The sequence below is a fragment of the Sciurus vulgaris genome, assembly GCF_902686455.1.
Source record: "Sciurus vulgaris genome assembly, chromosome: 5".
Taxonomy (NCBI): Eukaryota; Metazoa; Chordata; class Mammalia; order Rodentia; family Sciuridae; genus Sciurus; species Sciurus vulgaris.
In genome coordinates, this window is record NC_136465.1 from 175849805 (window position 1) to 175869913 (window position 20109).

The following is a 20109-nucleotide window of genomic DNA, read 5'->3' on the forward strand; positions in this document are numbered from 1 at the left end:
AAACAAAATATAAAATCTCAAAAACTTAACAGAAATAAAAAAATCCAGTAAAAAAAAAAATAGGAAAATGACCTGAGATTCTTCTCAAAAGAAGCACAAGTAGACAATAAATACATAAAAACTTTTCAGTAGCTTTACCATCAGGAAAATGCAAATTGAAATTATACTGAGAGTCCATCTCACACACTTAGAATGGCCATTACAGACAGACAGACAGACAAACTAGCGGACGCTGGAGAGCATGTGGAGAGGGAATCCTTTCACAAAGTTGGTGGAAATGTGAATTAGTGCAACCACTATGGAAAACTGATGAGGTGCCTCAAAATACCAAGACCCAACCCCCAAATGATCCGGCTAGACTCTCCAGGGCCCACAGCAAGAGGAAATGAAGTCAGCATGCAAAAGAGGCACCCGCATGTCCACATCTATTGCAGCCCAATTCACACGAGCCAAGACAGGGATCGGCCCAGGTGCCATCAACTGATAGTGGATTAGAAAGTATGGCATATGTACACAAAGGAATATTACTCAGCCATAAAGAAGAATTATTCACATGCAAGAGGAGGAAAAGCAACGGAACCAGAGGATATCAGGCTGAGCAAATCACCACAGAAAGACAAGTGCTGCGTGTTTTCACTCCTATGTGAGAATAAAGTAAATAAAAATGAAACCCCAATGCGCGAAACACAAAGATGACCTCAAAGTCAAAAGGGACTACATGGGACTGTGAATGGGGCTGACGGGAGGGTGGAGACAGGCGGGCCAGGGGAGGATGGCATGACCAAGGCACCGTGCGTGCGAGTGTGGAGATGGCCCAGTGAGACCCGTGACTGGCAGGATGGATGCACGCTGATAATGATGAAGAAGGAGGCCACAAACGGGCAGAGGCCTTCTCCCAACGCAGTGGCCAACTCCAAACAGCCTGATCACCCCAGCAGCCCTGAACACTGGGACCGATTTTCTTCCTTTTAAGGGAGCGATCATCTTACCTTAGACAAATCTGCCCATCTGTTTTTCGCTTTGATAACAAGATACTGATGAGCCTGTTCACAGGCTAGTTCAGAATCCGCAACTTTCTGTTTGGTTCTTAAAAGAAGAAATAAATAAATAAATAACTGTGTTTAATTTAATGGGCTCGTGAATCTCCCGAGGGGTTCCCCTAACCCTCTATTTGTTTCAAGATACCATTAAAGTCTGCTATTTCACATCTGGTCTAACTTAATTCTTAAAATACAGTCTTATTTCCCCAGCTGCATGGTAGGGAAGTCTTCTTAAATTTTGTAAGTCCTTATTTATTTTCAGATAAATGCTATTCAACTTTTTTTTTCTTCCCAGCATGCAAAACAAACAGGGCTCATTTCTTCTCAGGGAAGGAGAGAGCATCACACAACATTAAGTCTTAGGAGGAAAATAACCAAAACTTTTTTGTTGTTGTTGTTTGTTCATTTGTTTGTTTGTTTTGTTTTGTTTTTTAGAATTTGCGAGTTAGAGCGAGACTGCTGTCTAAAGCCACAGTGGGGCACAGCCGAGAGCAGAGCTACAGCCTCCCGGTCGCAGCTAATTTTCACAGGTGAGGCTTGTAGGCTCCAAAGACCATCAAAAGTCCCCTTCCCTGTACTCACGCAATGATTTCGTTGCAGTCACCTAGACCCAGGGTCTGGCCCTGGATAGATCACAGTGACACCGGGGAGACCATGGCTGAGGACCTGGAGTGCCCTGGAGTATTCCTCTCACTAAAGCAAATTGGGGAGTCTGGCAATTCACGAAGCCTGCTGGGCCCAGGACCGGGGTCTGCAGCCAGGGCTCCAGCTGGCTCCCACCCGTGCCTGGCTTCCCCTCTGCTCTCTCCTCAGGCCCGACCGGCCGCCCCGGGCTGCTCCCCCCAGAGCTGGACCTCACCTGCTTTTCTGCGCCATCTCTCTCCAACTGCCTACTGGACTCCAGAGTCACGGAATCTCAAGGGTGGGAAAGGCCCCAAGCTCCACCTCAGCCCCCGCACTGCTTTCCACGGGAGGAGGTGGAGGCTTGGGCTGTGTCGCACTGTGCTCACGAGGACCTGAATCCCGGTGACGCCCTGGCTCCCCACTCCTCCCAGCGCCTGCCTGCACCCAGGTGGCTCGCCTGGGCCTCCCCAGAAGAGTTGTCACGGAGCCCCGGGGCACGGACTGCGTGGCAAGGTCAGGGCATCCCACCTGCTCTCTGGACAAACCCACGGCTTCTAGGCCACAGGCTCCACTGTGTCCCTGGTTACCCAAGCTCAAGCCGGGAACCCTCCTGAGCTTTCCACCATTTCTCCTGGTTCCCACTTGGCACCCTGGCCCCTCCAGAGGGACCGGTCGTGGGGCCTCTTCGGCAGCGGCTTACTTCTTTACTGCCCGGCCCGTTAGGTCTGACGATCACCAGCCTTCCAGCCACAGTTCGCTCAGGCCTGACCAGCTACACAGAGTCCCCGAGCTCGAGGATCTCCTGCTGTGACAGCACTGAGGACAGACAGATACCAAGCGTCTCAGGAGGGCAGGGGACGCTTCAGCAGGAGGGCCGGGAGCGGCCCTCTGAGATGCGCTGCTCCAGGGAACACCAGTGGGTACACTCAGCCCTTCCTCTCCCTCTCACTACTACAGAAAACCCCTCACAGGACACAAAAAGTGACTTGAAGGCTGACCGAGAAGGAAATCTAAACTGACAAACGAGACATGAGTTTCCTGGAGTTCAACTCCCATGTTCCCGGTTCGGGTACAAGAGTAGTTGAGACTCTGGAACTGTGGCAGATGTGCAGGGAAAAGATGCGAAAGGAAGTCTGACTTTGTGACCAGAGAGCCAGGCAGGGGGCCCTGCAGCACAAAAGCTGGGTGGACCCCTCTTGTCTCTTTTCAAAGGAAGCCCAGTCTCAACGCTGCACTTCCTGGTGGGTCAGCAGCCACACTGGCTCCGGAGGTTCCGAAAACTCTGGGTTCTTCTGTGTAACCAGAGGACTGGGAATCAAGGAATGTCAGGGAGACCTGTGCTGCCTTTAACCTCGCTTTCTCTCTCACCAAGTTCCCCCGAAGCTGGACCCAGTCGTGGGAAGCGTAAATAGCCGGACAGGCTGACAGCTCAGACTTTCAGCCAGAGGAAAGTAGCCCCTGGGGGCTGGAGGGTGTGGGGAAGCAGAGAGGAGAGGCTCCCCCAACCTCTGACATGCTCCCGACCCAGAGCAGCGCAGCAGTGCTTAGGGGTTGGTTGCTGTGCGGGGTGCACACACAGCTTCTCTGGACAGTGCCGACGACGTCACAGCCACACTGTCACAGAGGCCACCGAGGGCAGATGGGGACGCACAGCCTAAAGTGAATTGGCTGTCGGCCCTCTGCAGCCAACTAGAAGACAGTCAATCAGCACGTGCAAAGGACTTCAACAGGACCAGAGTACCGCCACAAAATACAAATGTCCAGGACACAATCCGAACTTGTACTAGAAAACAGGAAAACGCGAACAGCCAGGTAAGGAACAAAAGACCAACCCCAAGACGAACCAAATGTTGAGATCATCAGATTTTAATTTGTATCGGCTGTTACAACCACAAAGTAGGAGACTCGAAGTGACTAGAAGAACTGAAGTTCCCAGCAACGCAAAGGAGGGGGCGGGAGGGGGGAAGGTAAGAACCAGGCAGAGACTTCAGAACCGGAAAAAGTACAGTGACTGAAGCAAAGTCGCCACTGATTGGCCCAGTGGCAGAATGAAGATGACAGAAGCGACAGACGGCGGACCTGAAGAGAGGGGACGAGCCAAAATCCAACCTGAACACAGGGAGACAGCAACTCGGAAGCCAGAAGCACAGAAGTAAGAGAGCTTAGCTTTCTGTTCAGGTACTGGAGGGAGAACAGAAAGAGACAGGTACAAAAAATTGTATATATACATTAGGAAATGGTAGCTAAATACTCTCCAAATTTGGCAAAAAACATAAATATGCACTTTTGATAATATGTACATTTATCTGAGCACACTCCTGCTTAGCCACAGCATGCTAAAGGGCTGAAACCCTAAAAATTTTGAAGACGACCTGAGAAAAACAACACTAGCAGTGCTCAGACGTCTCGCCACCAACCTGGAGGCCTGAGGACAGTGGACAACATTGTTAAAGTGCCAGAACTAAAGAATGGTCCACCCCAAACTGTGTATCTAGCAAAATTACCCTTTAGGAATAAAAGAGAATAGAGATGTTCTCAGTGAAGGAGAACTGAGCCGACCGTCTCCAGTGGACGGTTCTAACAGGCCACCAAGGGAAGCTCCTTGGGGAGGGAGGAGGACAGCAAGAGGGACCTGGGACTTCAGGAATCAGGAAGAGCGGAGAGGTGCTATGTGTCTGCTACTACAACATGCTCTCTTTTCTCAGAGTCTCAAAACATACTGGACTAGAAGAAGAAACAGAAAACTCCAGGCCCTGCTGGAGAGTTTAACCCTCCTCTTTTAGTAACTGACTGATCAAGTAGAAAGCCAGCAGGAATTCAGAGGACCCAGACAATCCTAGCAGCCAGCTTGACTGAACTGAGGTTTGCAGAACACTCCGCCCGCCCAGCGCAAGCAGAACATACTGTATTCAAGGCCCCGGGGAGTGTTCTCCAAGCAGATCATGTCGGGTCATGAAACAGAATCTAAAAAATGTAAAAGAACAAGAGTCACACAGTCTGTCCTTTGTCAATAATTGAATTAAACTAGAAATCAGTGACAGAAAAAGAAATTGGAAACTAATATTTTTAAATTAAACAACATATTTCTAAGTAATCCATGAATCCAAAAGGATGTCTCGAGGGAAATGAGAAAATATTTTGAAATGAATGGAGGTAACAACTACGGCATATTCAAATTTGTGAAATGCAGCTAAATCAGTGCCCATGAGGAGACTTGTAGCATTAAGAGCTTATATGAGAAAAGAATGGACTAAAAAATCTGAGTTTTTGACTCATGAAAATACAAAAGAAGATAAAACTACATTCAAAACAAGCAGAAAGGAGGAACTGATCAAAATCAGAAATCAATGAAACTGAAAGCAGAAGAAACAATGGAGGAAACTCAGTGAAATTAGTAACTAGGTCTTTTAACAGATCAATAAAATTGATGAATCTTAGCTGAACTGATAGGAAAGAATAAGAGAAGGCGTCACCTACCAGCATCAGTAATGAAAGAAGGGCTACTCCTGAGCACGCCACAGATTTTAAAGCAACAACGAGGAATTACTATGCAGAATTTACTTCCCATTCATTGTCAACTTGGATGAAATGGGCCACCATCTTGAAAGACTAAGAACCAAGACTCACTCAAAAAGAAACAGAAGCCCTGAATGATTCTATGGCTACTAAATAAATTGAATTTATAGTTAAAAACCTCCCAACAAAGGACACTTCAGAACTTGATGACTTTATTAGTGAATTCTATAAAATATTTAGGGAAAAATAATACTAATTCTATACAATCCAGAAAATAGATGAGAAAGGAATTTTTCCTAACTCATTTCATGAGGCCAGCAGTACCATGATACCAAAGCCAGAATGATCCCACTCACGCCTTCTCTCTTTCTTGGCGGTCTTCCAAAGAATGAAAATGTTTGAAATTATTTTCTTTATAAAATGAAGCTCATTTTCTCTTGCAATTACCACGTGTGTCCATGGACCCTCTTCCATGTCTATTGTACATCATAGAGTCTTAGTAATGCTGGTTTTAACTTTACTTACATTATTACTCAATTGTTCCCAACTATGCTAAGAAAAAGAGATCATGGTCAGAAGAAACAAAAGTGATGGAACTGCCCGGCAGGTGAGAGGATACCAAAGTGGGCCATCGCTAGCCTGTGACCCTGCGGTTCTCTGGTTTATAGTGCCCAAGGTTTTACAGTCTGTCTCCAGAAAACAGTAATACCACCTTCACAGTGTTTTAGTACTGAACACCGTTGAAAATTCAGAGTCCTCACTTTGTTCCTAAATGGCTAGGGATGAAAGTGAGATAGTATGAGATGAATCGGAAGACAATGTGAGATGGAGGACAGCTCTCCAGGCTGCAAGGGAGATGCACCACCAAGCATGCGAATCCAAGCTCCAGACGGCAAATGATACATTTCCAAGGACAAAAATGGAGATGTGGTATCTCATCAGTTTATCATTCAACAGGAAGGACTGGCTCACGCAATAGTTTGTGATGAGTCTGCACCATCTAATTTTGTGAGACAGACATGACACAGTATTCTTTCAACTTCTATGATGATCTTGTACCTGACTGTACTTCATGTGGGTTGTAAATGGACCAGCCGCCAAGGCAGATGTATTTTTAACAGGCGACTGGAAGGGAATGGATGGTGTAGAAATGAAGCAAACATCGCAATGGTCATTCTAATTGGTATTTATGTATCTACAAACAAAAATGCTTTGCGGTCATGAAGTAAGCAAGATGGTGGCCCCTCTTCAACAAAGTTATGAATGCTCAATGTTTCCAAAGCACTGCATGTTGATGACACAGATGGCAAGGGAAGGCCTGGGGGCCAGAGAGGCCCAGTGGAGAGGCTGGAAGGCTTCCTCCTCTGCCCACCACCTGGACCTGTAAAGATGCGTCTTCTCTCACCCCAATTCCTGCACTGTCGAGTCAGGTAGAAGGCCTCCTCGTAGGCCTTTGGGCACTAAGGGGTGGGACATGAAGCACAGCACAGCACCGACTGGGTGCACAGCTGGGGCTCTCCCCGAGGCGGCACCTTGGTTTGGATTTCAGAACCGTCAGTCCCCAGACCCTTGGAGGCCGAGCCAGGTCCCACTGGGCTCCAGCTTCTCCTGCCCTGTGTCTGTCCTCCACTCTGGATCTTTCTAGAGCACAGTCGACTGCTTCATCCCACAGCACATAAACCTCCCTGCCTAGTGATAGAGAACTCTGCCTGGCACCTTACTGCACCACACCTGCCCTCCACCACTGGCCTCCTGCCCTCTGACCCTGCACTCCTGCCACGCTCCTCCACAAGCGTCTTCGCCCCGCATCCCCAATGGGCTCAAAGCCCACCTCTGATTTTCCAAGTGCTGCTCCCTTGAGTGGCCTTTCCTCTGGCCTGTACCTGGCGGACTCCCACTCCCACCTTGAGATCAGCGAGTGTCCTCACTTCTGAGCACCTCAAAAGGATTCCTGTCCCCCTGTTCCTGTGGCCCTCCAGTAACCCTTCGGTTCACTGTGGCTCTTTATTTCCGTTCCCTTCTCACATTTGACCATGAGCCCCCTACATGGGAGCTGCCAAATCCTATTCAACACATTTGTGCCACTCGGTCCTGGGACAACATCCCTGACTCCACTCTTAGTAAACATCTAATTAAGGAACAAATAAATACAAATAAGGGGGTTAAGAAGGAAGGAGGCTAAGGGGAAGATCACATTGTGTGGTGGAATTTCTGTTCTTTCTGTACACATCCTCCAGAAAATTCTTGGGAGGATTTGTTTGTTCTTGTTAATGTTGTGCAATCAAGCCTCAGATCAGAGCTCCTCCAAACCCGAGCGGTGGGGTGCAGGTGTTCAACTCAGGTGTCACGTGGCTGTTTCACTTAGAAAGAGACTTTAGTCATTTCCTAGCTTTTTCTCTTTCTTTTTTTTTTTAAGTGTCATTTAAAATAAAACCTATGCATTCAAGAGGGGAAATTCAATGAAGTACAAGGTCAGACATCCTTCTGCAGCCTCAGCAAGTGCCACAGCAGGATGGCACAGTCGCCGTGGCTTATGAGGGCTCCCTTTGCTGGGCAGAAGGGGTGCTCTCCTGAAGCCCCTGGGCCATGAGCATGTCACTATTTACACCTTGTCATCTTGCCAGCAAGTGTACCTCACAGTTATCATATATTTCAAAATAAGAATAATATAACTGGTCAAGGAGGGGCTGCTCAGTTTCGCCTGTCAGCAGTCGACAGGCATCAGCAAGAGCTGTCTGGGACGGGTGCCCGTTAGCGGGCAGCCCTACTATGCCCTCAGAACTGAGCATCGTGCAAAGAGAAGGCTGAGTGTGCAGGGCCCTGGGGCTTGGCTGGGCACTGAGACAGTCCTGCTGGCCAGGGGCCGGCTGTGTGGGGAGGGCAAGGGTCCCAGGGACAGCACTGCTCTGAGGAGCTGAAGGCATCCCTGCATCTCCTGGGGCAGTCCCCATCATGGCCTATGGCCATGAATCAGCATCTGGAGGGGAGGAGGAGACGGGAGCATGAGAAGAAGGTGCCCAGACCCAGTCCGTGTGCAGCCCTGCCTGGCCTGCTACAGGCCTTGTGGAGGGCTAAGCCTTTGGCAGCATGCAGGTGCACAGAGGTCTCCAAAGTCTCATCCATAAAAGGCATACACATCTGACCCCAGATTAATGGGCAGAAAAGTGAGTGTAGGTATACACTGAAATGCATAAAAAAAATAAAATAAAAAACCAAAAATAACACTGGAGCTGGGCGTAGTGGCACATGCCTACAGTCCCAGAGGCTTGGGAGGCTGAGGCAGGAGGATTTCAAGTTCAAAGCCAACCTCAGCAACTTAGCAAGTCCCTGTCACTAAATAAAATATAAAAAGGGATGTGGCTCAGTGGTTAAGCACCTCTGGGTTCAATTCCCAGTACCCCCCCCCCCAAAAAAAAATTACCAGAAAGATGCCCAGTGAAACATAAACGACACTCCCTGGCAGTGGGGCAGTGGTTGTGTGTCCTGGTCACTGTATGCTGAATGCCCACGCCTCGTGTGATCGGCCACCACGGCGTAGCTGCTGGGCTGCCTGCTGGCAAGGGGGGGGCGCGTGCAATGCAGAAGGGTACTGCCCGCTTACCTAATGAGTCTCTGAGGTGCGTCGTCTGTTCTGAGGGGTCTCTTCTCACACAGATTTTGAAATTCCCGGAAATTTAAAGTGACACTAAGTCTCAAGCCAAGAAGCTCAAGGAAACGCTCAAACTCCCCCTTTTTCAGGTTGAGCAGGAGCTGCAGCAGCAATCTGTGAAAATCGTGCATGTTGATTATGCCGTCCATGTCGGTGTCGATCTTGAAGAAGGCAGCGTAGGGGTCCTAGGAACAAAACGCACGCGTCCAATCCCTCTGCACCGCCACCACACACTCACGACCCTGCTGTGCAGGGAGCGCGGCGGGCGGCAGCTGCCACACTGCTCTGGGGGACTCCACCCGCCTGCTCTCTCTGTGAGTTCTGCTTCCCTCGGGAATCACACATCGCTCTCCAGCTCTCCCTGTGTCAGGCAAGGAGCTGGAGAGGGACAGAGTGCCTCTTCTCTCCCTTCCACTCCACGTGGCACCTGTACTTCCTGTACCCGTGACGGGAGTGTGCTGGGACTTCCTAGGATGTTTAGACAACTTGCTCAGTGTCTTGATGGAACTTTCATAATGTCTGACCACTTCTGTCTCTGGGCAAACAAATACTGTGCTGGACATCACACAGAGGAGACACGCAAAGGCCAGGGCTCTCCCCGGAGGACTCTGCCCAGGTTCCTCTGCTCTGTCCGTGGCACTGCTCAGAGCACAGAGATTCCCATTTTGCAGATGAGGAAACAGAGGCTCCAGGTTGGCAGGGAGCTTGGGATTAGAAAGCAGATACACTCTGGAGGCAGGGTGCTGAGCTGCAAATCCCAGCTCTGCCGCCTACTAGCCGCGGGACTTGGGGCCCAGTCAATCAACCTTGTCACTATGTTTTCATTTGCCCAACCTACAAGGCGGGGATGGGAACTGAAGTCCCCCGGCTTCCGTGGCTGCTGTGGGAAACACAGTACTGCACACAAAGCACCGAGAGTACTGCCTGGCATGACCAGTGCGCTGAAGTGCCGTTGGACACCATTTCTATTGCCCAAGGTCACACGGAAGTGCGGGGCTGTCTGACTGAGCCAACGCCTGTTTCTCCCTGAAGTGCTGCCTGCGACCTGGGCTTCAAAAATCGCAGCTGTGGCTCCAAGTCCCTCGTTTCCATCAGCCCTGATTCTGGGCCTCACCCAGGGGCTCATCTGGCCAATTGGGGGCACTGCCCCTGTCCTTCCTGGGGCAGTTCCCCTACAGGCCATTGAGGAGACAGGAGGCCCTACGTCCAGGTAAGGGTCCTGGGGTTGCAGGGGCAGGTCTCTCCGCCTTCACTCCTTTATTCATTCACCAAACACTTCTCTGCACCCAACTGAGCAACCACTGTGCTACATACAGTGGAAATTAGTTTGAAAGGTTCTGCCCTGCTTCTCGGAGCTGCGGCCAGGCAGCAGGAGGAAGAGGTCTACCCAGCTTGCAGCCCCTGCCTGAGGGCTCCCCAGGACCGCTGCCGTTCTGCCTGCCCACCAGCGGCAAGTCCCGCATACCCTCCAGCCACATCTCCAACCATTTGAGGGCACGTCCTCTTGAGGTAGGTCCTGCTCGGAGCCGCTCCATGCTGCAGAGGACAGGGGCTTTCAGGCTGCGCCTGCCCTGAGCTACCACATTTTGAGCGCAAAGTGCTAAGGGCTATGGTTAGGACGACTTGGTGACTTGTCCCACCCGGCAAGGAGGTCACTGCCAGATGTTGGACATGAAGGACTTGTCAAAAAGAATGGCCCCAGTGTACAGCACAATCACAAGGCACTGACTGATAAATAACCTTGCTAATAAAACACTACCTCCTTCAAAACTTGAGTTACATCAGAGGCACAGAGATGCATGGGTGTCCCAAAGCCATAGCAGGAATGAGGCCCATGAGCTGAGCAAACACTGCAGGCCGCTGAGTGCTGCCCCCTCACTGAGCACACTCTACGAGCAGCACCTAGGATGTGGCACAGTGGCACACGCCCATCCGTCACCCCATCAGGTCAGCCAGTGAACGAGGCCTGAGACGGGCAATGAACTCCCAACTCTTCCTCGTGGCTTTAGCTCAGCCAGATCTCCCTGTGACGCAGGTCACTTCAAAACTGCCTGCGTCCAGTCCTGTGCTACACAGTAAGTCCCGTGCTTTGAGTGAGTTCTGTGCCCTGAGCAGCCACAAGCCTTGAACAGGTTCCCAGTGTCCAGCACATGCTGCGGGCTGCCTGGCAGGGTTCTGAACCAAGTGGCCTCCCTGCAGTGACTATTTTTACATCTGGATTAGCTCTCTGCCTGTGCTTTCAGTTCTGCCTTTTTAAACCTGAGGCCACTGTTAACCTTATGTGATCTAACATCATTGTGCAGAGTGTTCTGTGTGACTGGAGTACTGGAGATATTAGTAATAAGACAAGGGCGTGTGTGTGTGCGGGGGATGGAGCCCACGGCCTCGTGCGTGCCAGGCAAGTGTCTACCACTGAGCTACATCCCCAGCCTCCGTGGTTACGGCTGTGGTGTATAAAAGAACTTGTGACTGACCTGCTCGTGGCTACCAAGTGAATCATGAATACTTGGTGCTTAAAGTCAATGAACTTGATGTAGCTAGTGAATTTACTGTTATTCAATAAATCCTGACATTGTGGAAAGACAGGATGTGTTTGGTCTCTGTAATGGCATGGCTCACTCCAGACAGATGTCAAACTGAACAAAGCCAAAGTCAAACCCAGGGCACCAACCCAGCTCCCACATTCCTTCCCAGGCCTCTTGGCAAGGGGCCACTCATTTCTTCAGGAGCTCAGACCCCGCCCCCCCCCCCCCCCCCGCCGAGTCCTGCTGATTCCTCTTTCCCTTAGGCCCCACACGCACCCACTGGTGTGTGTGCACCCAGCACCAGCCCTTCTCCCTGTTCCCCTGCCTGTACCCATCCCAGGACCTAGAATCTCCAGGGGCCTGCCCAGGCTCCTGGCTCCCATCCTGTCCCCATCGTCCACCCCCATGTGGCTCTAGTCATCTCACACTGCTCCTGTGCAGCCCCTGGGCTCTGGGTCTCACCTGGTGCCCAGTCCTCTCCCTGCCCTGGTCTCCCTCCCAGGCCCTTGCTGCTCTCAGCATGGTGGCGCAGCTGCAGTGCGGGCTCAGTTGCTGCACTAGCGTTGCACCCTGGGGCTGGGCGTGGGGACCTGAGCCACAGTCCTACCAGCTTACAAATTTCACTCATCCCTAGGTCTCAGTCTTCACTGTCCAGAGTGGAGACTCCTGGTTTGACTGCAATAAAAAAGGCCTTGTCATCAGACAGATGGTCAGTTCTGACCATGACATCTACTCAGTGTGTGACTTTGGGGACATCTCTCCCCACTTCTGGCCCCCAATTTCTCCAGCTATAATACAGGGACACTAGTTCCTACTCCACAGGGCTGAGCGGGGCTTGAAGAGATGTCAAAGTGACGCTGTGTGCAGACCTTCCGGGTCACTGCCTGGCGTGTGGTGCGGGGTCTCACTCATTCCAGACTGTGACTTGCCCTGCTGTGTGCGGGCATGGCGGCAGCCACAGGGTTGCTGTCCTGAACGTGCAGGGGAGACTCAGGCTTCACGTTCCATCTGCTTACAGTGGACGCAGGCTCAGTGCCCTAGGGACACTCCAGGGCGAGGGGAACAGATGACAATGGAGCTCCCCTGGCTGATCTGAAGGGGGGCATTAGCAGGCCAAAGGGGAAGGAGAAGCCATCGGGGAAGGAACAGTGTGCACGGGCCAGGAGTGTGGTGGAGCAGAGGTGTGGAGGCAGCTGAGGGAGCACCACACGGGGCAGGCCGGGCCTGTTGGCCAGCTGGCAGGGGCAGAGCACAGCCTAAGAGCTAGGGAGGCACGGATCAGAGCCACACGTCGACAAGACCGCCTGCAAGGCCGGTGCCCAGCCCGGGCTGGGAGGTGGAAGAGGAAGTGCAGGGGAGTGACCGAGCCTGGTCCTGCTGCAGCCTTGCTGTCTCATCCTGCCTGGTTTTGAAAGGCACAGAGTACAGGGCACCTGCCTGGACCTGAGGAGACGCTGGCCAAGGGAAGCTGGTGTTGCCACGTCCTTTCTAGCCACACGTCCAGGTAAGCCCCAGGTCAAGTCAGCCCATGGGGGCCATGGAGGGTCTGGATGTGGCTCTGTGCCATCCAGGTCACCCAGGGGTCTGTCCCTGCCTCCCCACCACTTCTGTGGCTCACATCCTTGGCCTGGGCTGCCGGGTGTGACGAGCCCTCTCAGCCTTGCTGGGGGCTGTAGACCTGGCCCAGGTGGCCATCTGTGTCGATGTGACTGTACAATGACACCAACAGTGCCAGCAGCAGCACTTTGAACTAATCAGTTTACAAACACAAAACATTGGGGGCTTTTTTTTCATCTTGATAAGGCAAAATGTTCCAGGGTAGGAAGCCACGAGGTCAAGTACTGAGACCACACGTTCCTCAGACACATGCTCAGTCACCTGGGGATCTCTGTGAGGACATGAGATGCCCCGGGGAGCCCAGGCAATCTGCCCCCGGCCTGTCTTCTCCCCAAACTGGTGAAGAGGGGTCACATCTTTGTTTTACCCACTAGATTTAAAATTCCTTGGCAGGACAGAGTGGGTGTTGGTGAATGTCTGTTTAATCAACTCACTGTTTAATTATTTAAAATGAAGATCCTCTTAGAATACGCAGGACACACGTTCCCTGTAGCTGAGCTTTGTAGCTTAGTGATAACAGGAGAAGGGTGCTGTGGAGCTGGTCGCCTCCGCCTGGGAGAGGTGAGTGGCTGACAAAGGTTGGGGAGGCAGGAGGGCCTGAGCTGGGACGCGCAGGGCATGAGCCGCAGCTGCCTGGCCTCTGCCCACTGGCAAGCCTGCCTCGAGCAGGGCAGCAAGGAGATGCCGGCCAGGGGCCAGCACCTTGGGGACAGCCCCTCCAGTTCTTTCTCGTTCCCTCCAGCAGCCACAGCTTTCCACGCAGCTGGCTTCCTTCTTCAAAGAACCTGCTCTCCCCACCCAAAAACCTGCTTCCTCCATGCTGGCCAGGCACCCTGAGGATTCCCAGGATGCAGTGCTTGGCTGGGCGTTAGGCTGGACCCACAGCGAGGACTAAGACTTCTCCATGTGTGCGTAAGGTGGCCATATTTTTTCAAAGCAAAAATTAGGATTCATGGCCTGACAAGAGTACAGAACATTCTAAGTCAAACCCCTGCAGGAAAATACCAGCTAGGCAGTCATCCCAAAGAGGCTTATTTAAAAATGGAAGCTTGGTGGCCAACGGATCTCCAGGCAGCGATCAGAATGGGGAAGATGGTTCAGAGGACACCTCCCACCCCTTGCTTGGAGTGGGCTACCTCCTATTGTCCCTCCCCACTGGGTCAGGGTGCCCTCTAACGGCTGGCGTCACGCCCTCCCCTGAAGCTCACAGGTTGCAGCGTGCTGAGCTTCCTTTCCGTTCCAACCACCCTCTTTGGCTTCTTGGCAGACCAGTCCTGCTCTTCCTGCCTCAGCACTGGCAAGACTGCTGCCCCTTCCATTTTATCTATTCCGACACCCACCCGCACCTGTGCCTGCGCCAGAAGTCTCGCCCTCTCCCAGAGCTGACCCGTCCACCTGCCTGGCCTGGGTGGCCCATCTGTGCCTTGCTCCCTCTTCTCCTGGCCTGCACATGGTTAGGACTTCAGAGTCAGTGCTGCTCCTCTGGAAGTCCACCCTGAATGGCCTTTCCAGTGCCCACAGCACACCTGTTCCTCCCCGGCAGCCGACTGCAGTGCACGTGGACTGACTGACCCTCCACCCTGGTGTCTCGGGGGCTCCTGCCCTCTGTCCCAGCACCCGGCAAGTGTGACGCTTTGGGTGAGTAAAAGAGTGGAATGGAACCGGTATTCACTGTGCCACGGGTGGCCATGTCCCACGGGTGGCCATGTCCCACATGCCAGGTGGGTCCCCTCACGTCCAGCAGTGTCAACAGGGACGGGGGAGGGGCCTCAAAGTTAGGCCCCACCCCCACCCCAGCCTACTGAGTGCCAGGGAGACCCGTGTGCCCCCGGGGGGACCTAGCGTGACTGGGCACCGGGACCCTCACTGGTGTAGCTGCGTGGTGGGGGTCCTAGGTTACCTGGAAGGACGCCTTCAGTCTCCTGGGGAAAAGCTTCAGGCACTCTTCAGCAGTTATGAAATTGCCGGTCAAGTGACTCTTGGAAGCAGCTGGCGTCTGAGGGGGCGCGGCCTCCTGCCCGCTCACACTGGACTCTGGACCGAGAGGGCGGACGGTGAGCGCTCTTCCTCCCTGCGACCTGCTTCCTCCCCTCCCCAGCCCTGCCCTGCGAGGCCCTGCAGTCCCGCATCCCCTGTCTGGCTCCCGCTCCTTCCATGTCTCAGGAAAGCTCCCCTTATTACAAGATGAGCTGTCCCTGATGGTGGGAGGGTCCCTCCAGGCACCCTGGCACGCTGTCTCTCTCTGTCCTTCCTCAGGGGCGGGGCCCACATCCATTCATCTCCTGATGCCCAAAGGCACAGGGCGAGAACCTGCCTCTTCTCTGGTCCCTAGAACCATGTTGCAATGACAGGAATGTGTCATTTATCCCCTGCCAACCTGACGGTCATTTCTTGACCACGAATCTGTTAGATGTCATGCAGGGGCTGTCACTTACTTCTTGACCCTTCTAACCACCCAAATTAGTAGACTTTGGTGCCTTGTTTAAGCTCAAGGATCTTTACCACAGCTATTCACAGAGGATGACATGGGCTCAAAGGGCCTGCATCCTCCCCAGGTAGCATTCTTACAGCACGGCTGTCCCGGTCTACGGGCTTCCAGGGCCTAGCTGGCTGGTGGCCCTGTCTCTTCCCTAAACTGAGAAAGTGCAACCTCTACTCAAAACCCAGCCATTTCACCAGGCTGGATCATCTGAACACGGCCTTGTCCACAGCCAGGCCACCACCTGGGACGTAGACGTGGCTCCCTGCATGTTGCAGCCAAGCTGCCCCCACCCCCAGGGGTGGGATTTGCAGGCAATGGCCAGGGACAGGGCACCCAGAGCTCATGGGAACCCTCTGATCTAGTCTGCAGCCTGGCTTCTGCCCCACCTCCACCTGGCAGCAGGGAGTAGGGACTGGTTTCCACAGAGGGATACCCTGACCCCTCCACGGGGGCCCACCATTGACCCCAGCATGGAGCTGCCAGAGCCTGGCTCTCCTGCCCCACAGCACCTGGTCCTGTGGGGGACTGGTGGAGGATGGCCAGGCTGCTCAAAAGAGCAAGGGGGACAGGTCATGGGGAGGAAGAGCAGAAAAGTGGGGGCAGAGGACAGGGATAGAAGCTGAGTCTGGTCTGCTCTATGGTGGTCTTGCCAGCTTGGTCTCAGGCAAGCATCCCACTCACCTGCCCTGGGCCCATCTCTCCCTGAAGGAGGAACGCATGAGCGTGGCAGAGCAGTCACCAGAGCAGCAGGGTCCTCTCCCTGTCTTTCATTTTCCTTCAAGGTGTCACTCATACCCAGAGAAAGTGTCAAGAATTCTAGAAGGCCTTGCTGCTCACGTCGCCTTTCTCCTCAGGAGCAGGACCTCTCTCTGAGGTTGGCAAACGTGAGTCTGGTAGGGCTGGGAGGGCCTGTGGTGCTGACACAGCCAGGTTCTCCAGAGGAGAAGCAGCCATCTCCCAGAGCCCACACCAGGAAGGGCCATGCACGGAGGGCTGCCTTGGCCCAGCCAGCCTGGCCAGCATGTGCAGAGAGGGAGAGAAGGGAAATCTACTGACCGTGTACCCGACCCCTGCAGGACCCTCCTGTCTGCCTCCTGTCTGCTGGACAGTAGAAGGAGGTGCATACAGCTGGGGGAGGACCCAGCCTGCCTGACCTCCCACACCAGGTGAGTTTCCTACTTTCCTCACAACTATTGGGGCTGGAGGTAGGAGCCATGGCTGAGGGATCTTGAGCACAGCAGTGAATCTTCTAGAATTTCTGCATCCCCATCTGTCAGCAGGGCACAATAAGAGCTGCCCTGCCTATGGGTAGCATTAAATACAGGTGACCAGAATCACTTCAGCCAGAAAAATAAAGGACATGAAGTCTGACTGGCGTCTGATCAAAGAAACAGGCTCGGGAGTAAATTTTAGGAACCATTTGTGCTCTGGGTTTGCAGAAGACCCAGGCCAACTTCCACCCTCACATTTCTGTTTAGCTTAGAAAAAGGAAGGGCTGAAACCATAAAACTAAGCAAAGCGCCCCAGCAGGCTGGGCTGCGCAGGACTCGGCTCAGTACCTTCAAACCCTGCAGCGAAGTCAAGGTAGCTCATGCCTTCCTTCTTAAAGCCGATCTTCGTGGCCAGCAGGGAGTACTGGGTGTCGTCCATGGGCATCCCACTGTCTTCCAGCACCTGGCGAAGGAGGCCCAGGTGGGGAGGCCTTGGTCATCCGGGAGTCACTGCTCAGCACAGCTGCTCCCGCCCTGATGGCTGCTCTGCCCATCCCAGCAGCTGAGGGCGGGGCCTGCGCCTGTGTCCCTGCCCCACAAGGCTTGTGTTTGTTGAGCGCGAGGTGAACAAAGGACCTGGCAGCACCCTGGCCAGTGAGGCCCCGGGCCAGGGCAGCTCAGCGGGTCCCTGCAAAGGCCCTGCCACCCACGTTCCCACGGTCGCCACTGCAGGGGCTTTGGAGTCCCTTTTAAGTTAGTTTACTTTCACCTGCGATCAGGGAAATCCACAGCCAAGCAAGGCAGTGTGAGGAGGGAAGAGAGATTTACACGACAACTCTAAGGTGACCCGCAGGCCAATCGGCAAGCTGTGAGGCAGGCGGCGGGAGGGTATCCATGGCTGCCCTTCCTGCCCTCCCTGTCCTAGCCTAGCGCTGAAGGTTGTTCTTGACCCCTTCGTCCTGAATCACAAATTCCTGTCTCCCTTGTGCACGGGAGGGCAGGGAGCACCTGGGAAAGCACTGTCCCTTAAGGGCAAACATCACATGGAACTGTCCCCACACCACCTCCCCAGAGAGGCAGGTGGGCGGGCTACTCCTGGGCAGATGACGACCTTCGACCACAGTCAGAGGGCCTGCAGTCCAGACTGAGCGGCTGCCTGGAGAGACCGCACCCAGCAGAGATGCGGGGGGTCCAGGTGGACGGAAACGCCACCGGCTGCTCCCGCGGCCACAAAGCGACTGAGGAAGCCCATTTTCCTCTCCGCAAAGGACACAACCACAGCTCAAAATGCCTGTGCGTCCAGGGCCGAAGCCAGTCAGGATGACTGACCACCCCATGGGACAGAGGATTTTTGGAGGGCTGAGTGTGCAGAGTGTTGTGGAGATGGTGAAGCAGATGTGGGACTGAACACATGACAGATGGTTCTGGAGCCACAGGAAGCCCAAACTTCCCAGTGGAAGGCTGGTGAGCAAAGCCCTTTCTGCAGACAACAGACTGGGGCAGGGACACAGGATCGGGTAGGACTGCGGCCAAGTCACATGGGCGGTATCAGTATGGTCACCGTGGAGCGGTGTTTACTGCCACTCTGGGCCAGGCACTAACAAAGCTCACCCGATCCTAACCAGGAGCCCTGAGAAAGATGCTTCCAAACCCCACTCTGGACACGTGGGGACGGAGGCTTGGGAAGTACACGCGACTTGCCCTGGTGACCTGACCAAGGAGCGGCAGGCTCAGGGCTCAAACACTGATTCATAACCACCATGATGAGCCCCACTGTGGGATGGGTGGCTGCGCCAGACAAAGAAGGGGAGGTGGAGAGGACAGGAAGCCAGTCAGCAGAAAGTAGGGGAGCAGCCCCACCATGGACCCCAGCACCCCACCCCCAGGCATCTAGACTGGCCACACAGGAAAGGCTAAGCAGAGTCCTGGGGGCAGGAGGGCAGGAGGGCAGGAGGCCTCGCGCACGCACGGACCAGTGAGCTCCCAGCTGCAGTCCAGATCTGGCTCTCGGCAGGGACCCGCGCCGATGGTGGTGCCGACACGGCTCCTTTCCTCGTGTCACCGCTGCGGTGTGCAGGAAGAGGCCCGGGGACCGGTGGCTTGTTCTTTATTCCCATCTACCCAGTGACAACGCTTCTGAATGTGGAAGTCACTGCCTCTTTCCTGGCCCCGTCGGTCAGGCCTGGCCCTCGCGGGGCTGCCAACAGTGAACCAGCCGTGCTGCTGGGAGCCTCCGTCTCCCTGGGGAGGCTGCGCTGGGAGAGAGCGAACAGCAGCACTGCTTGTGCACAGGTAGTGGCACGGGGTGCCAGGGGAGCAGCTGCATTCCAAGGCCAATCCCGGGGCACCTGCGGCCCTGGGCAGGCAGTGCGCACCTGGGCATTCGCGCCATCTGCGTGGGTGCCCCAGCCTGCCCTGTGGAGCAGCCAGTCCCAGCCTGATGGCAGCAGCGTGCAGAGGGAAGGCTGCAGCCATCCATGGTACCCAGAGGCGGTGGCCTCTGCAGCAAAGAGATGGCCTGCTTGCTCTGAAAGATAACTTCATATTTTGAAAACAATTACACATGAATTATTCATGGTGAATTCCTCCTGCTTAGTCCTTTCACAAAAAAACATATGTAATGGATGGGAAGGAAATGTCTGTAGGCAAATGTTTCCCAGCCTGGAGGGCTGTGAAGCCTGGGGTGTGGCAGGCCGCTGGCAGCCTGTTGGGACTCCTATGCCATCCCCAGCGGGCACGCAGCACCACGCTGTGCACAATCCCAGGAAGCTGCTACCCGGAGGGTGCAGAGCCTTCCACCAACACCAGTGCCTTCCATGCCTCCTCCAAGGCCCGCGCTTAGGCTCATCTCTAAGATGAACACAGCCACAAATCAACTGGATTTGTCACAACCCTCAGAGGTGATTTACAACACAACATAGGGCTGAACTACAACATTTATAAAACAGATTTAAAAACATTTATCCATGCAAGTCATTTTCTTGGGCCTTTTCTAGAAGAATTTCTGAGGAAGTTCCTCAGAGTGACAAAGGATGATCTGGCATTTTCTGATTCACCAAATTGTTACTCCTGTCACCACTGGGATGTACTGTTTCAGAGTCGTAACTGGGATCTCGTGTTGGTGGGTGGGTGTGGGTGGCAGCTGTGTGAGGTCCCAGACTCGTCCAAGTCGGTGGCTCCAGAGCAGCCTCTGTGAAAGCAGCCACTCCACAGGTCAGGGGAGACCCTGTGACCACGGGCTGTGCCTTTCTTATGCCATGGCTGACGCTGTTTTACGTCCACTACATTACAACCCAAAAGGCAAGGCTATCATTTTTGCTTTGAACATCTCTATGCATTTTTTTAAATTCAGAAAAAGCAGCCCTTTATAGTTGATCAGATATTTACCATTTCTAAAGTTCTTCTTCCTTTCATGAACCTCTGGGTCCCCTGGTTTCAAATTCCT

The 20109-nt window shown here is 53.5% G+C and overlaps 1 protein-coding gene across 7 annotated transcripts in view; it reads right to left on the bottom strand.

Moving 5' to 3' along the window:
- Nucleotides 1-20109, bottom strand: part of EFCAB6 (EF-hand calcium binding domain 6) — a 224912-nt gene that overhangs the window by 62275 nt on the left and 142528 nt on the right. For all 7 annotated transcript variants that reach the window (XM_079143290.1, XM_079143288.1, XM_079143286.1 and 4 more), the window contains 4 exons: nucleotides 17013-17127; nucleotides 14872-15005; nucleotides 8782-9014; nucleotides 990-1086 (listed from right to left, as the gene is read on the bottom strand). In XM_079143290.1, the coding sequence (XP_078999416.1) occupies nucleotides 990-1086; nucleotides 8782-9014; nucleotides 14872-15005; nucleotides 17013-17127 (579 nt within the window). The remainder of the gene's footprint in view (nucleotides 1-989; nucleotides 1087-8781; nucleotides 9015-14871; nucleotides 15006-17012; nucleotides 17128-20109) is intronic.